This window comes from Aotus nancymaae, unplaced genomic scaffold (genome assembly GCF_030222135.1).
Source record: "Aotus nancymaae isolate 86718 unplaced genomic scaffold, 86718_ANA_hifiasm-v0.15.2.pri h1tg000010l, whole genome shotgun sequence".
NCBI lineage: Eukaryota > Metazoa > Chordata > Mammalia > Primates > Aotidae > Aotus > Aotus nancymaae.
This window is the reverse complement of record NW_026988421.1, coordinates 26,481,184-26,498,390: the sequence shown is the minus strand read 5'-3', so window position 1 is coordinate 26,498,390 and position 17,207 is coordinate 26,481,184. Positions and strand designations below refer to the sequence as shown.

Sequence of the window (17,207 nt, the reverse complement as noted above, 5' to 3'; positions counted from 1 at the left end):
CGCCACACTGGAAGCCGAAGGGGTGGAGGGGTGGATTTTCTAGACTGAGGATGCTGCTGCCTGGTGGTCGGCAAGGGCCCTATCGGTCTCAAACATCTGAATTTTGGACCGACATAATCTCATTTAGTGATTATGTGTTGCGCCACAACAAATTTCCTTGGGCTAATTTTTCCCTCAGATTTGAGTAAAAGATTTGAGGTACCCTAAGGAGCCTGAATACTGAGGTACAGAAACAAGTTTTTTGTTTACTAAAAAAAAAAAAACAAAAAAAACCTAGCGACGCGACCGCCGAGTTTGCAGCAGCCAAAAAGCGATGAGCCCAGCTAAAGTGCCGGGACTCTCGGATAGATTTCTATCTCTTATTCTCAACAGGCTGGAAACCAACGCTGCTCTTTTGTGGTCTCTGCCTCTGGGGAGTCCACAAGCTGTAAATCTAACGGACAGCCAGCCGTACAGCTTCCGGCCGCGCCACGTCTGAGGAAAGCCTTTTCTGCGGTGAGCGGAGAGACTGACGGGAGCCAGGGAATGGAGGTGGCGGGCGGTGGGGCGCACTTTCAGGCGCACTTCACAGACGCACAAAAACAAGGAAGCCGGACGGAAGGCCGTTGAAAAAAAGGCAAGGGAAGCCAGGAACAGAGCGCGCGCCCCTCAGGACCGGTTGGTGGTTCCGAAGCTCAGCCTTGGCCGCCCGTTAAGCCCTGCTGCCGATCACGGCCGCGCGCTAGCGCGCACTCCCGCTGCTCTCGGGCGCTGGGCGGGGAGAGCCGCGCGCGCTGGTTAATTCTGTCAATCACGTGTCTCCGCCGCCTATTGCGTGGCCAAGCCCCGCCCTACCCGCCCACTGGCGGAGGCGCGCGCGCAGACCCGCCGCTCTCAGTCGCTGAGTGAAAGCGGCGCCTCATGCGTCAGTCAATCTGGCCAATTGCGCGTCTTTTCCGCCTCTCTCACTGTCCCGCCCTGCCACAGGATCGATTTACGGCCGCAGCTCCGCGCGCTTTTTGCTCTCGCTGGGGATGGCGGAGGGAGGTACCCTTCTGAAGGGAATGGGGCTACCTGAGACGTGGCCTTTCCTCGGGAGTCTGCTGTGGAGTCGAGTTGAGCTCGCTTTCCCGGTCGGGGGAACTGAACCTAACCTCATCTCTGGAGTCTCCGGGGATCTAGTGGGCTTTCTGCAGAGGGGGGAAGGAGGGACTCCCGCCTCTGGTTTGCCCCGCAAAAGTTTATGCCTGTCGGAGGAAGTAATTCTAGTGCACTCTCCTTTTCAGTGCCTATTCCCTGCTTAAACTAAAAGGCTGCAGATGGGCGTAAAGGCATCTCCGCTGTGTTTTTATGCCTCGGGCCGGCAGAGTACGGGTTTTAGTCACAGCTTGTAGAATTCAGGATGGGTGATATACAGGGTCCTCTTATTGTTTTTGAGTCAAGGTTTTGGCTATATCTCCTTGAATTGTGAAGCTGTCATAATAAAGAATTCCTGATTTTCTAAAGCTGTTATTTTCCCCTCCTCCCAAGGCAGAATTTGAATATTTTTTGGTAGATGAAAACAAGGACAGTCGTGACTGAGATACTAGCTGGTTGTGAGATACTAGCTGGTTGATGTGTCATGAAAAAATTAGTAGTCCCTATGTGGGAAGGTAAATGGAAAACTGCAAAAAGAACAAGAATGAATTATAAAGTGAAATTTGAAGAAGTATCTATCTTACTTGCGGATGCTTTGTACACAAAATAGTGTGATAAAAACTGACTATGGAGAGGTGTGGTTTTGATTCTCATTTTACAATTTTTCTTTTTTAGAGAAAAACCAAGATTTCATTTTCAAGATGGAAAGTCCATCAGACTCAGCTGCGGTTTTATCTAACACTCCTCAGGTCTCTGCAATTCCATCATCTCCCTATACAAGTAGTTCACGAAAACAAGTATGAACATCTTTGTTCTTCCAGTTTCTGTGTTTCTGGTTATTGTGGCAGTGGTGATTTAAATTCTACTAAAGATTGTTAATTAACATAATGTGTAGCCTAAATAAGTAGACACTTTATTAAATAATTTTATGTTTTTCTTCTAAGTTAACATATATGATACCCACACTAGCCTCCAGCCATATTTTCCTCTTGAATTAATTCATTTCAGTTAGTTTCAGATTAGGTTATTACAACACTCCAAATTGAGAAAGTTTGAATCTGTGCAGTATTATTATGAAGGTCTTTAGTGGCAGGGTCTAGGTCTTTTCCTTACTCTGTAATTCTGAAGCACCTGGATTACTGTCAGGCATGTGCTTGTTATTGAACAAATGCTTGATTACTGGGACAAACCTCTCAACACTTTTAGAAAGGTGTTGATCTTGCTGAAGTGAAAAGAGAATAAAACAAATGGAGTTTCCAGAAATTAAAGACATTTTGTGATGCCTTCTTTAGATATGGAGACAGAAAGCCATCTAGTGGTGTCTAGCATAGAAATGTAAGGCCTTTATTTCTGGTAGATTTATTTACATCAAGAATCTTCTTCTTGATTAACATTTTTAATGTTTTGTGCTCTTTACAGCCTATGAGTGCAACACTTAGAGAAAGATTAAGGAAATCAAGATCTTCATTTAATTCCTGTTACAATGTGGTGAAACGTCTTAAAGTAGAGAATGAAGAAAATGATCAGATCTTTTCAGAGAAACCAGCATCTTCCACAGAGGAAAACTGTTTGGAATTTCAAGAAAGTTCTAAATACATAGACAGTGAATTTGAAGAAAATACTTTGAAGAATCACAGTGTCTGTGAATCTAAGTCGCTTAATTCTGAGTCATGCAGTGCTCTCCAAAATGAGTTTGTGAATGAGAATCTTCCTAAACAAAGATTAAGCGATGAAAAAGCCAAATTGATGAAGCAGGTTCAGGAGAAAGAAGACCTTCTTCGGAGACTAAAACTAGTCAAAATGTATAGATCAAAGGTGAGAAGAATTTGAGGACCATTGCATAATTTTTATTTTTATATAAATTGCAGGAAAGTAATTTCAAAAATAGAGCTTTTTTTCTTTTTTTAAGCATAATAAGCAATAAGCCAAACATTCAGAAACCTGGCTTCCAACAACTTTAATTCAACTCCAGATTTAGAGTAGAAAAGGCCCATAAACACCAGGTAAAACTTTTAAAGAATCTCAGCTCTTATTTAATATGCAGTTAAACTTTTCTCTGTAGTTTCTAGCTTGCAGGAATATAAGTATTAAATGTTAGATGAAAGTACGATGGTAACAGAAGGGAAAGCTGACAGTGAATTAGTAAAACTAAAAATGAGCTGTAGAGTACAATAAAAGGTATTTTTAGTAATCATCTTGTGTTCCCCCCCCCAAATAATTAATGTGATTCAGCCATTTTATTTGAGAAAACAAGTGTATATTAGGCTTTAGATTTCAACTCAGATAGGTTGAATTAAATAGAACTTGGAAGGAGATAACCTTTATTACCTGAAAAATTCATATATATGCAATAGCTCATTTTCCCCCAACCATGTGGAATAAATGATGGGATAGAGTATCTCATTTATCTTAAATTTTTAGAGTTTTTAAAAAATAAAATTATTGAATGTTGAAAAATTGTATTTATTCATTCATTCCTTCATTTATACTTTTTTTAGAGACATGCTCTCTGTTGCCCAGGCTGGAGTGCAGTGGTGCAGTCATAGCTTATTGCAGCCTTGAACTCCTGGGCTCAAGTGATCCTCTCGCCTCAAGCTGCCTAGTAGCTGGGACTATAGGCATGTGCCGTCACAGCTGGCTAAAAAAAAAAAATTTTTTTTTGTAGAGATAGAGTCTTGCTATTTTGCACAGGCTAGTCTTGAACTCCTGGGCTCAAGCAGTCCTCCCACCTTGGCCTCCCAAAGTGCTGGGATCACAGATGTGAGCCACCACGCCCAGCCTAAAAAAAATACTTTGAACTTGAATGTTGTAATTTTAAAGAGCAGTTTTAGATTCACAGCAAAATTGAGTGGAAAGTACAGTATAGTGTAATTTTTTTAAAAGTATGGTTGTAATAGAGTAGATTTTTCCTTGTATTGTTGCTTCTTGACATAGTTTTGGCCCTATTTAATGATTTGATTTTTCCCTTGTCATAAGGATGGCTCAGAGCTTGAACCAACAAAATAGCCCTAGAACTTGCGTGGCATTGTAACCATTCTACATATGACCATCCTACTTTTTCCTAGATAGAATTCCCATTCATCTCCATGTATGTTAGCCTTTAAACCTGCACATCCCACTGATTTAACAACTTTAAGTTGAATTAGCATGACTAGTTATTGACATACATACATTTTTTTTTTCCTGTTTCAGAATGATCTGTCTCAGTTACAGTTGTTAATAAAGAAGTGGAGAAGCTGTAGCCAACTGTTGCTTTATGAGTTGCAGTCAGCTGTGTCTGAAGAGAACAAGAAACTAAGCCTTACTCAATTGATAGACTACTATGGGTTAGATGATAAATTGCTACACTATAACAGAAGTGAAGAAGAATTTATAGATGTTTAATTCTTGATATTTGCTCCAGAATATCTTTGATAATGACAACTTAATTAAAAGATACTTATGCATTTTAAAAGGAAGATAGAAACCATTAGGGCTTAGAGGAAGGTATTCTGATGCACATTAATTAAGGGCACTCTAATATATAAATTCTAAACTAAGTTCTAAAAGGAAAATTAGTATTTTGGATAGATTTGCCAAAGAAAAATTGACATTTAAATCATGTTTAAAAAGTTATTTGGGCAGTTCTAGAAACTAGTTTTAATACATTTGTTTTTTTGTGGCAAAAAGTTTTATTTTAAATGTCAAAAATTGTCCAATCTGGTGAATGTCTAAAGTTTAAAAATTTCTGCCTCAGTCTCCTAAGTTTATGCACCTTGTTTCCATCCATTTACCACATATTTTCATCTGAAAATCTAGCAGGTAATTAAACTCATATGTCCAAAACTATTCTTCCCTGTCTCTTCAAATTTGTTTCTCATATTCGTCATTTAGTGAAACAACTATCTATTTCTTTTAAAACTACATTTCCTTATCTCCCACCCACATCAAGTTTTCATGGCATATAAGATTCTTCACATTTGTTTGCCTTTCTAGCTTTATCTGTGAAATAGATTAAACTTCGACTGCTTATTTATAAACCCACCTCCACAGGATTGGGTTTCTGCTGACAAGTTATACAATTGTACCTATCATTTTGGCCATATATGGATATAGGACCCAAGCTGGGCTGGTCCCTGAGAATTTGGAATTTAGCTCAGGAAAAGAAAGCCCATCTCTTTTTGTGACTGGAGCTGTTGTATGTACACCTGGAAGGAGCAGAGCTGGCATGCTTAAGGGCAGTGGGTGTGCTTACGGAGTGATAGGAGAGAACTTTGTGGATCAGAGGCTTCCTGGTTTTAGTTGCTAGTCATTCCTGGGGGCTTTCTGGATTTCTGCTTTTGGGTCCTTTTAAGTGTTTAAAACAGCTTTACTTAGCTTTTTCAAAAGCACTTCCCTACTAGTTTAGCACTCCTCTGAACCCCGGTCAAGTACACGCCAATTTCAGCCCAGCCCCTCCCCTCCCCATAATCTAACCAGTATTAAGTGTTGACCTGGGAATCGACAGAGAATTATCTAGTGAAATTTATGGCACTGACTACTGGCAAATGGAGTCTCCAGACAGCTCACTTAGGTGAAAATGAAGTTTGTGTCGCCAGAAAGATTGTAAAAAATCAAGTCTAGTACATCTATGGTTGACTCAAGCCAATAGGACCGAGAACTGGCAATCCCATCTTAAGTTTAAAGTATTTGTACCCCCATCCTGGGGTCTGTCCCCACAACTCTCATCTCAGGGATAATTTTAAAGGACCCCAGATGTAGGAAATGTTACCCATGAGCACTTCCCTACTGAATAAGCCAAACTGACTACTTCAGGAGTCAGTCTAGTACAAAGGAGGGGAGTCATAAAAATGCTGGTCCTATCATTTCCCTTATCCCCATCCAGCACAGATCACTATGTGGGTGATCAATTACATCTAAAGATTTTTTTTTTCTAAATAGATTTTATAATAGCTCTCTTACTTTGTCTACATCAGTGTATATTGGATATGGTACTGAGGATTAAACTTAACGTTGAGTTCATAAATTGCAGAACAGTGAGATACTGACATCATTTGGAGATTGTTGTCCATGATCCCAATGATATAGCAGTCCACAGGCTATGGAAGGGCAAAGGAGTTTTCTGGCCAGTTAGTCATTTCATTATGTAATTATCAGCATCTACATGGGTAAAGTGATAAACTATTTCATGGAAATAAAGTATTTTTCTGTTTGTTAAACCCTATTGGGTAGAGCACGAAATTGAATTCTATTACAACATAAAATAAATGTAGATTATGTTTCTAAAATATGTTGTAAGGTACAAAGGATAGAAGGCTTGGAAAAAGCTAACAATTTATCTTGTTCTCATTGGTGAAGCAGGGAATAATCTATTCTCATAATTTTTTTTCTGATTATGAAAGAAATGCTTACTGAAGAAAACAAACAGAAAAGCATAAAGATAAAAATTATCCATAATTCTCATAACTTTTCTGACAGTTTTATAAAATTAGAAATGCTAGTGTGGCAAAGAATTTCTTTTTAAGTTTTCTATACTATAACTATGAAAATATATCAGCTTTGATCCAACTCAGATTAAATGAGTAAAATAGATCTTGAATACTTTCTGATCTCAAGTCTTGTTTATTCTTGAATAAAAACAATTCATGGTATTTTACACATTTATTCATGCAGGACAAAAATTTGTATACAATTAAGGCTAAAACTAAACATTTTTTTTTAATCTAAAACATGCAATTAAGAGGACATACTACTTCAATTTGCCAGTAAAAAAGAAAAGGAAATCATTTTGCCCAAATGAAATGATTTTTTAAATGATTGATTTGGCCTTGTGTTTTCCTGCCAGTGTTTTTACATTTGAACAAGGGCAGGAAATGTTTTCATCCTTAATCTTTCAACTTCAGCCTGTAGTACTGAAATCTCTTCAGCTTGTTGTTTTGAAATATTTGTTAACTTCTGCTGTTGCATCATGTTTTCATACCGTTCTTTGGCAATCTTTTCACAAGTCAGTTTAGACCCTATCCCAAAAATGAAGAAAGGAATTAGATTATTTATCAATACTTTCAAATACAGAAGCAGCACTCAGAATCAATTAAGCATGTAGAAGAAATGCTGGTAGCAAAAAGGCATATGCACTTGTATGTTCATTGCAGCACTATCAAAATAGCAAAGACAAAGAATCACCCTAGGTACACCATCAACAGTGGACTGGATAAAGAAAATGTGGTACATATACACCATGGGACACAGCCATTAAAAAAAGAATGAAATCATGTCCTTTGCAGCAACATGATTGCAGCTGGAGGCCATTATCCTAAGCAAATTAATACAGAACAGAAAACCAAATACCACATGTTCTCACTTATAAATGACAGCTAAACAGTGGATACTTATGGACATAAAGATGGCAACAGGAAACACTTGGAGACCACCTGTAATCTCAGCACTTTGGATAGCTGAGGTGGATGGATCACTTGACCTCAGAGGTTCGAGACCAGTCTGGCCAATGTGGCAAAACCCACTCTCTACAAAAAATACAAAAATTAGCCAGGTGTGGTGGTGCGTGCCTGTGGTCCCAGGTACTTGGGGGCGCTGAGGTGGCAGGATCACGTGAGTCCAGAAGGTGGAGGTTGCACTGAGCTGAGATCATGCCACTGTACTCCACCTGTCTCAAGAAAATGAACAAAAAAAATCCCAAAACACTGGGGACTACTAGAAGGAGGAGGCAGGGAGGGAGGAAAGGCTGAAAAATTACTGGGTACCATGCTCAGTACTTGTGTAACAGGATCATTCCATATCCTAAACCTCAGTATCACACAATATACCCAAGTAGGTAGGGGTTTCTGTAGTGTAGTGGTTATCACATTCGCCTCACACAATATACCCAAGTAACAAACTTGTATATGTACCCTCTGAATCTAAAATAAAAGTTGACATTATTTTAAACAATTTTTTGAAAAGAAATGGTGGTAACTTTTTAACTATTGTATAGATTTTAGGATTACTGATTACTTTTTTTTTTTTTTTGAGACAGAGTCTCACACTTTGTCACCCAGGCTGGACTGCAGTGGCACCATCTCGGCTCACTGTAACCTCCGCCTCCCAGATTCAAGTGATTCTCCTGCCTGTATCCCAAGTAGCTGGGACTACAGGTGCGTGCCACCATGCCCGGCTAATTTTTTTGTATTTTTTGTAGAGACAGGGTTTCACTGTGTTAGCCAGGATGGTCTTGATCTCCTGACCTCATGATCCACCACCCTCGGCCTCCCAGATTGCTGGGATTACAGGCATAAGCCACCACGCCTGGCCACTGATTACTTTTAAAGAAACCTACAGTTAAAGAAAAAAATGCTTACCCATTGCATTATAGATATCAGGAAAAAAGAAAAAACATGCTTACCCATTGCATTACAGATGTCTTTTCTCTCTGAGACAGCTACCAACTCTTCTCGTAGATTGCAGCTTAGGGTATAATTTGCTATATCTTTTTGATTGCTGACCTTTCCAAGTTTTTTGAGTAGTTTCTTGCAGTTTTCCACATTCTTTTTGTGGGTCTGAAATTTTTGTTCCCATGATACCCCACAAAATTAATTTTGAAAAATGTAAGTTATCCTATAAAGACATTATTCTTATATTTTAAATACATTATCATCATTAAGATAACATCTTACCACCATATCCATAGTGCCTGGCATAGTAGGGACTCAAGTTGTTTGTTGAAAGATAGAATGGTATGTTAATACCAAATTTTAGAAAAAACATGTAAATTCTTAAAAAGAGACTATTTAAAAAGCTTGAGATTGCTTTGTTTCTATCTAATATATGCTACATAATAAAACTATGCATTTTTATTCAGTTATGATTAAATAAAATGTTTCCAATGCCGAGCAAAGACTACCAACATTCCTATTACATAAATCCTAACCTAATGTGAAATAGGAAATCCACTTACACTCAGATAGGTCCCCAGGAGTTAATTCTAATGTTAAAGGAAGTGCTTAATTCTATTTCATTGGGTACGACTGCAAAGACACTACTTAGGGACTTCTAATTACCTCATAAGTACTAGTAAATGACCAAGATTTTCTTAGGGCCTAGGTAAATTCATGATTTGAAACACTATTACTTCGTTCAAATGATTTACAACTGTTAGGATATAATAACCCATGTCTTTGAGACTTACCTTATCTATAACAGCAATGGTTTGTTCCATTATTCCAATCTGAATACTAATCAGAGCCTCATAGTTTGGTTCATTTAGGAACTTTGAAATTTAAAAAAAAAAAAGTAAGGATATTTTTCTCTCTTTCAATAGGTAACTTTATAAAGATTGTTTTAGTTTTGAAAGTTACTGTTTTTCATAATAAGTATCTATGTAAGTTAAGATTGACTTGGCTTGGTCAGGCGCTGTGGCACATGCCTGTAATACCAGCACTTTGGGAGGCTGAGGAGGGTGGATCACCTGAGGTCAGGAGTTTGAGACCAGCTGACTAATAAGCCTCGTCTCTACTAAAAAATAAAAAAATTAGCCGGGTATTGTGGTGCATGCCTGTAATCCCAGCTACTCAGGAGGCTGAGGCAGGAGAATCACTTGAACCCGGGAGGTGGAGGTTACAGTGAGCCAAGATCATACCATTGCACTCCAGCCTGGGCAAAAAGAGCAAAATGCTGTCTCAAAAAAGAAAAATTGATTTGGCTTTTGTGCCATAATATTTCCTTGTATTTAGTCATCAATACATTCACGTACACTAATTGTTATATCAAAGCACAAATTATTACAAATGCCTAGTTTATTTTCTCATTCATTCATTCATTTATTCAATTCACCAAACATTTAATTGTTCCACTTGAGTATCACACTAACAAAGTCCTAGTTAAAGACACTGAGGGAGATACAAAGATAAGTAACATGTCCTAGTCTTCATGGGAAAATGATCATATAGATATGATTGGCTGCCAGAAGACATGTAGAATGTCGTGCTAATTCAAAGGTGGTTTGTGATGAGATGGAATTTCTCCAGGCTTGGGAAACCAAGAAAGGTTTTATGAAGGAGTGGGTGGTATTTAAACTAGATCTTGAAAAGTAGATTTGGGATGTACAAAAAAGCAAACTAAGAAGAGAAGCTGCTAGGAGGTGAAAAGTATACAAATGGGGCATGGCTTGGAATCCACAGAACTTAGATTAGTTTTTAGAAGTAATTGTTGAAGTTAGAAAAACAGAGGACATCATCCAAGGAGAGGTATGGAAAAAACCACAAACATAGCTAAGGCAAAAATCTTGAAGAACTGCTACACTGAAGTGTTAGAGGCAAAAGAGAATCCAGTGAAAGAGGCAGAGTGGTATGACATGTTGGAAGAAAAATTAATTTAGGGTGATGAAAGCCAAAGGAATGGGAAATTAAGATGGTTAAATGCTACAGAGAACTGAAGGACGGTAATGACTGGGAAAAGGACCATTGGGTTTAACTGGAAATCCTTAGTGAGCTCTAAGTAAAATGATTCTACTGAATGGGTCATGAAGAAGTGGACGTAGAAAATGCAAACTACTGAAAGAAAAATAACTCACAAATACATTAGAAAACACTCCTGGCTTAGAATATGCTTGATATCATAGAGGCTTCTTATTAATACTGGTTAAATGAATGAATACACTAATGAATAAAATTAAAACTATGTAGGTGGGTAGGGAGAACTTACCTTTTGACGATCTCTGGAAAAAAACAGCATCTGAATATCCCAAGCCTTCTGATTTAGATCTTCCCTTTCCATCTCCATTTTCTTATGTTCCCACTCAATCTGAAATATTCTTTTGTGTACATCTTTACTTTCCATCATGCTAGCAATTTTCTTTTGTCCTTGAGTCTTTTAAAAAAAGTACATTAGATATCCATGTAATATGATTCTGCATATAGAACATAGAATATTTGAGGCTGACTGCTAGTTTTAGAAAACAGTTGGATCACAGGGATAATTCTATCTTCTTTTTAAGAAGCAGATATTAAAAAATGGCTTCTTGGGCAAAATATCACTATAAAGCATGATAGTCACTAAACAGAAGAGATTATAAGATACATTTAAATGGCAATTTACTTTATATGTCAACAATTAGGCAGGAACTTTTTTGTCTCACCCAGTCTACCAACCTGTATGCCTTTTTATCCCTACTCATTGTCCTCCCTGATGCTATGGATAAAGGACTATAGTTTAATGCAGCAAGGCACAGCAGTATCTGGCTGGCAGGAAGAAAAAAAGTTAAAAATGACACTTCAACATCTAGCTGTTTTGCACTTCACTTTGAATTGTCTACATAAAATTTAGGAATATTTTCATAAAATTGCTCATAGATTGCTAATTGTGAAACCACTATGTCTCCAAAATAAATCTGTACAGGAATTCTATCAGTTAACATTTTACATTCTTCCTCGCTTCGCTTTCGCTTTTTTTTTTTGAAGTTCATGCCACCAGTCTATATTATCTGCTACTGTTTTTTGTTATTTTCATCTTCTGATTATGGCTTGATCTTTCAATTCCTTGGATTTCACATTTTCGGTGATATTTTTCTCCATCTCACTTCAGCCACCCAATTCCCATGGTCATATCCTTTGCCTTCACTAGCTCCAAACCTTAAGTTCAAATATTTCTCTGGAGCTTGAACTTTCTCAACTGGGGGAAATATTTCTCCACCAGAGAATATTTGGAAACATTTTTGGCTGATATAACTGGAGGTAGTTTGTTTTACACATCTAGTGGGTAGTGGCCAGGGATGTTGCTAACCATCAGGCACAGGACAGCCCCCACAACAAATAATCATCTGGCCCCGAATGTCAATTTTCCAAGGTTGAGAAACACTGCCTTAAAGCTGTATCTTCTCTCTGGTTTCTTTTCAACCCATTTTTTGGTAAGACTTATTTATAGTCACTTTTTTAGGGGGGCAAGGGGATAGAGTCTCGCTCTGTCACCAGGCTGGAGGACAGCAGTGGCCAATACTGCGGGAAAGGCACAAAACCCTGCCCAGATCCTTTCTCTTACAGAACAAAAGCTTTGAGCCACTGAGAGAAGGGCAAGAAACCCTATCACTCCCAGGGCCAGAAAAGCAATTTCCTCTAGAGGCGAGTTGTGATAAATACATCATAGGAACCACAGTTAGGCACATTCTACAAAAAAAAACTGACTATTTCTCTACAAAACTGTCAAGGTCATCAAAAACAAGAAAAACTGAGAAACTGTAACCATCTAGAAAGACGTGACAACCAAATAAAATGTATCCTGATGAGATCCTGGAACAGAAAAATGACCTTAAGTAAAAACTAAGAAAAAGTAAATAAAGTTTGTACTTTAGTTAATAATAATGTGTCAATATTATTTCAAAGTTGTGACAAACGTACCATACTGATGGAAAATAATAAAAATATAGAAAACTGGATAAGGAGTATATGGGAATTCTCTGTACTATCTTTATAACTTTTCTAAAACAAAAATTTTTGGAAACGGTAGACAACATGTATGAACAAATGGGAATTTCAGCAGAGGGATGGAAACTAAGAGTTAAACAGAAATACTACATATATGTCTGTCTATCTATTGATCTACCTATCAATCAACAATAATGTGGTAATGGATATTTTGCCTTTGATGGGCTTATAATCAGACTAGACACAGCATAATAAAGAATGAATGAACTTGAATATAGGCCAATAGAAATTACCCAAACTGAAACACAAAGAGTGAAAAACAATGAGTATAGAATATCTAAGAGATATGGAACAATATCAGACAATCTGACATGTGTGTAATTGGAATCCCAGTAGAAAAAGAAAGAGCAAACAGTACAGAAGAAATATTCAGAGATAATCAATGAGAATTTTCCAAAGATAATGACAAATATCAAATCACAGATTGAGGAAGCTCAGAGAACCTCAAGAATCTCACGGACACATGTGCACACCACCCCCATCCCTGCCGCCTAGACACATTGTGTTCAAACTGCTGAAAGCCAAAGATAAAAATCTCAAAGGCAGACATATTAAATTCAGAAGACCAAAGATAAAAAATATAGCAAAAAACCTTGTCAGAAACTATATAGATGTTCAAAAGAAAATTAACATCTTTAAAATGAAAAGAGAGAGAGAATAAATGAACAAACCTGGCAATCCAGTGAATCTAGCAAACTATCTTTTAACAATGAAGGTGAATTTAAAACTTTTTCAGATAAAGAAAAATTAAGAGAATTCATTACTAGCAGACTTGTACTTCAGTTAAGTTAAAGGAAGTTCTTTTTTTTTTTTTTTTTTTTTTTAGAGAAAGAGAGAGAGAGAATAGGAAGGAGAAAAAAGGAAGAGAAAGAGAGAGAGAGAATGGGGAGGAGGGAGAAGGAAAAGAAAGAGGGAGAGAGAATGGGAGTATTGCTTTCTTGCCCAGGCTAGAATGCAATTTAGTAATGGGTATTGAAAACCTCTTTTATACTGATAATTATACTTAATGATGTAATCAGGAAGGAGTAAGGGAAGAAGATAACAAACAAACAGCCAACCAATATTTAATTTAAACCTATGAAATGCTATGCGATTACTGAGGAGTGATTTACTTCCAATTATATAGTCACCTTTGGAATAGGTGTGAGGTGGTAATGTATGTTTTGTGTATTTGAAGTGGAGAGTACTATAAATATTTATTAAGTTTACTTGTTCCGGGTCTGAGTTCAAGTTCTGAATATCCTTGTTAATTTTCTATCTCGTTGATCTATAGAATCGTTAGCTCTTCTTGTTGCATTGATCCTTTTGCCATTATGTAATGTCATTCCTCGCCTCTTTTGATCTTTGTTGCTTTAAAGTCTACTTTATCAGAGGTGAGAATTGCATCTGCTGCTTTTTGTTTATTAGTTTATTTTTACTCTCTGTTCAATTGGTAAATCTTCCTCCTTCTCTCTGAGTCTTTGTGTATTGTTTCATGTAAGATGGGCCCGGATGCAGCATACCGATGGGTTTTGGCTTTTTATCCAATTAAAATATATGTAAGTTTAATACCAGCATTTGATGCTAGCTGGCTGTTTTGCCCATTAGTTGATGTGAATATTTTATTGTGTTAAAGTTCTTTGCTTTTTGATATATTTTTGGAAAGGCTGATATTGGTTGTTCCTTTATATGTATAGTGCTTCTTTCAGAAGCTCTTGTAAAGCAGGCCTGGTGGTGGTGAACTCTCTAAGTACTTGTTTGTTCGCAAAAGATTTAATTTTTCCTTCGCACATAAAGCTTAGTTTGGCTGGATAGGAAATTCTGGGTTGAAAGTTCTTTTCTTTAAGGATGTTAAATATTGGTCCCCACTCTTTTCTGGCTTGTAGGGTTTCTGCTGAGAGATCTGCTGTAAGTCTGATAGGTTTCCCTTTATGGGTAACCTGAACTTTCTCTCTAGCTGCCCTTAGTATTTTCTCCTTCATTTCAACCCTAATAAATCTGGCAATTATGTGCCTTGGGGTTGGTCTTCTTGAAGAATATCTTTGTGGTGTTCTCTGTATTACCTGGAGTTGAATATTACCCTGCCTTGCCAGGTTGGGAAAATTTTCCTGAATGATATCCTGAAGAGTATTTTCCAACTTGGATTCATTCTCTTCATCACATTCAGGTACACCTATCAAACGTAAATTAGGTCTTTTCACATAGTCCCATATTTCCTGGAGACTTTGCTCATTCCTTTTCATCCTTTTTTCTGCATTTTTGTCTTCTCGTTTCATTTCACTGAGCTGGTCCTCGACTTCTGATATCCTTCCTTCCGCTTGATCAATTCGACTGTTTAAACTTGTGCATGCTTCGCGAAGTTCTCGTGTTGTGTTTTTCAGCTCCATCAATTCACTTATATTCTTCTCTAAATTGTCCATTCTCATTAACATTTCGTTAAACCTTTTTTCAAGGTTCTTAGTTTCTCTGCATTGGGTTAGAATAAGTTCTTTTAATTCACAGAAGTTTCTTATCACCCACGTTTGGAAACCTGCTTCTGTTATTGGAATACCGGTGTAATCTATTAAGCCTTGTTCCGTTACTGATGAGGAATTGCAATCCCCTGTAGAGGGAGAGGCATTCTGATTTTGAGTATTCTCTACCTTTTTACGCTGGTTTCTTCCCTTCATTATATATTTGTCCGTCTGTCGTCTTTATAATTACCGACTTTCTAACTGGGTCTCTGACGTCCAACTTGTTGATTCCCTGCGCCGAAATCTGAGCAATCCACTGAGCCGGCCAAAAGAGCGGTGTTAAGATTGATGGTGCTTTTCTGCCCGGGAATATCCGGACTCTGCACCAAGAACTGGCGTGCTAAGGCACCAGCAAAACCGCCACGCCGGCCACAAGAGTCGCCCTGGCGACCCGTGGAGCTCCTCCACTGGGAATCTCGTGGTCCGTTAGCAACTAATATTCGTCTGAAAGTGTGGCGTCCTCTCGTTCTTTGCGCTTTCACTGGGAGGTACATGCCCGAGCTGCTGATCATCAGCCATCTTGGATCTCTCTCTTAAGTTAAAGGAAGTTCTTTAAGCAGAAGGTAAATGACACAAGATGGAAATTTGGATCTACACAATGAAATAAAGATCTTTCGAAATAGCAAAAATTAAGGTAAATAGAAAATACTTCATTTCATATTTTTATTATTCTAAAAGATAACTGTCTGAAGCAAAAATAATAGCAATATATATTTCTGTTTATGGCATCTGTAAAAGTAAAATGTATGAAACAGCACAAAATCCCCATACATTTAGAAATTAAATAACAAACTTTTAAATAACCCATGAGTCACACAGGAACTCACAAAAGAAATTAGAAAATATTTAAATGGAAAGAAAATTAAAACACAAAATATTAAATTTGTAGAATATAGATAAAGTAAAGCTTATAGGGAAATTTTTTTAAGGACTCAATTATACCTAAAGCTTATAGGGAAATTTATAACACCAAATGTTAATATTAGAAAAAAAAAAAGTAAGGACTGAAATCAACTAAACAAGCTTACCTAAGATTATCTTTGTGTGAGTAGGTTGGGCCTAACAAAATGATGGCATACTAGAATGAACATTTAGCCCTGTGATCCTTCCTGAACCTTACAATTATGGAGGGAGGGCTGGGCGAGGTGGCTCATGCTTGTAATCCCAGCACCCTGGGAGGCTGGGGCAGGCAGATCATGAGTCAGGAGTTCGAGACCAGCCTGGCCAATATGGTGAAACCCTGTTTTTACTGAAAATACAAAAAATTAGCCAGGCATTGGGGCTCACACCTGTAGTCCCAGCTACTCAGGAGGCTGAGGCGGAACAATTGCTTGACCCGGGAGGCAGAGGTTGCAGTGAGACTCTGTCTCCAAAAAAAAAAAAAAGAATTATGGATGGAGGAGGGAGGAGCTCTTAAAAAATACTCATGCCTGGGGTGGAGGGTCTGGGCACATTTATCAAGTTCTTCAAGTGATTCTAATCTGCAGCCACAGTTAGGAAATCACTGACTTAATTGAACTAAAATTACTTATGAAAATGGGAGAATAATGAAGAATATTTGACAGGGCAGGCAATATGTTATTTTTTTTAAAAAAAGTATAATTGGCCAGGTGCAGTGGCTCATGCCTGTAATTCCAGCACTTTGGAAGGCCAAAGCAGAAGGGTCGCTTGAGCTCAGAAGTTCAAGATCACCCTGGGCAACATATTAAGACTGTTTTTACAAAAAAAAGAATTGTAAAACCATTAGTTGTGTGTGGCGGTGTGAACCTGTACTCCCAACTACTCTCAGGGTGAAGGCAGGAGGATCTATTAAGCCCAGGGGTTAAGGCTGCAGTGAGCCATGATTGTGCCACTACATTCTAAACTGAGTAACAAAGCAAGACCTTGTCTTAAAAAAAAAGTATCATTACCCGAATCACAGAATTCAGGTCTTCAATTATGTTCTTGTTGATGAGAATTGCATCAGCATACTCCAGTACTAGCTGGAAATTTTCCAGTTCTACTTGTCCTTGTTTAAGAAGAATTTGGATTGTCAAATTCAACTGGAATCTCACTTTCTCGTCCTGTAATCTAAAGTAAAATGGACTTCAAAGCAAGTAGTTGTAATATATTTCAAATTTCATCTATTATCTGAGAATATAAAATTCAA

The 17,207-nt window shown here is 37.8% G+C and overlaps 2 protein-coding genes across 10 annotated transcripts in view; one reads left to right on the top strand and one right to left on the bottom strand.

The window, feature by feature from the left end:
* On the top strand, positions 1 to 4,944 carry SFR1 (SWI5 dependent homologous recombination repair protein 1). 6 transcript variants are annotated; one of them, XM_021673010.2, is made up of 5 exons: positions 1 to 224; positions 373 to 495; positions 1,792 to 1,865; positions 2,536 to 2,931; positions 4,309 to 4,944. In XM_021673010.2, the coding sequence occupies exons 3-5, from the start codon at positions 1,818 to 1,820 to the stop codon at positions 4,498 to 4,500; spliced, it is 636 nt and encodes a 211-aa protein (XP_021528685.2). In that variant the 5' UTR covers positions 1 to 224; positions 373 to 495; positions 1,792 to 1,817; the 3' UTR covers positions 4,501 to 4,944. The 6 variants fall into 6 exon arrangements, with proteins under 6 accessions (XP_021528685.2, XP_021528682.2, XP_021528680.2 ...); XM_021673007.2 differs by having other exon boundaries at positions 1,792 to 1,913; XM_021673005.2 differs by lacking the exons at positions 1 to 224; positions 373 to 495 and adding an exon at positions 999 to 1,026 and having other exon boundaries at positions 1,792 to 1,913.
* A 1,757-nt stretch (positions 4,945 to 6,701) lies between these two features.
* The window catches only part of CFAP43 (cilia and flagella associated protein 43), a 95,605-nt gene continuing 85,099 nt past the window's right edge, over positions 6,702 to 17,207 (bottom strand). For 3 of the 4 annotated variants that reach the window (XM_064373896.1, XM_064373897.1, XM_064373898.1), the window contains 5 exons: positions 16,969 to 17,128; positions 10,792 to 10,956; positions 9,278 to 9,358; positions 8,495 to 8,648; positions 6,702 to 7,112 (listed from right to left, as the gene is read on the bottom strand). In XM_064373896.1, the coding sequence (XP_064229966.1) occupies positions 6,946 to 7,112; positions 8,495 to 8,648; positions 9,278 to 9,358; positions 10,792 to 10,956; positions 16,969 to 17,128 (727 nt within the window). In that variant the 3' untranslated portion in view covers positions 6,702 to 6,945. Of the gene's footprint in view, positions 7,113 to 8,494; positions 8,707 to 9,277; positions 9,359 to 10,791; positions 10,957 to 16,968; positions 17,129 to 17,207 lie in introns of all 4 variants that reach the window. The other variant, XM_064373899.1, reaches the window with a different exon arrangement.

Excerpts from the sequence above, each read along its gene's own strand:
- SFR1 (XM_021673005.2), top strand. Across the intron at positions 1,914-2,535 it reads CAAGTAGTTCACGAAAACAA|CCTATGAGTGCAACACTTAG; the intron begins GTATGAACATCT and ends TGCTCTTTACAG. Across the intron at positions 2,932-4,308 it reads TCAAAATGTATAGATCAAAG|AATGATCTGTCTCAGTTACA; the intron begins GTGAGAAGAATT and ends TTCCTGTTTCAG.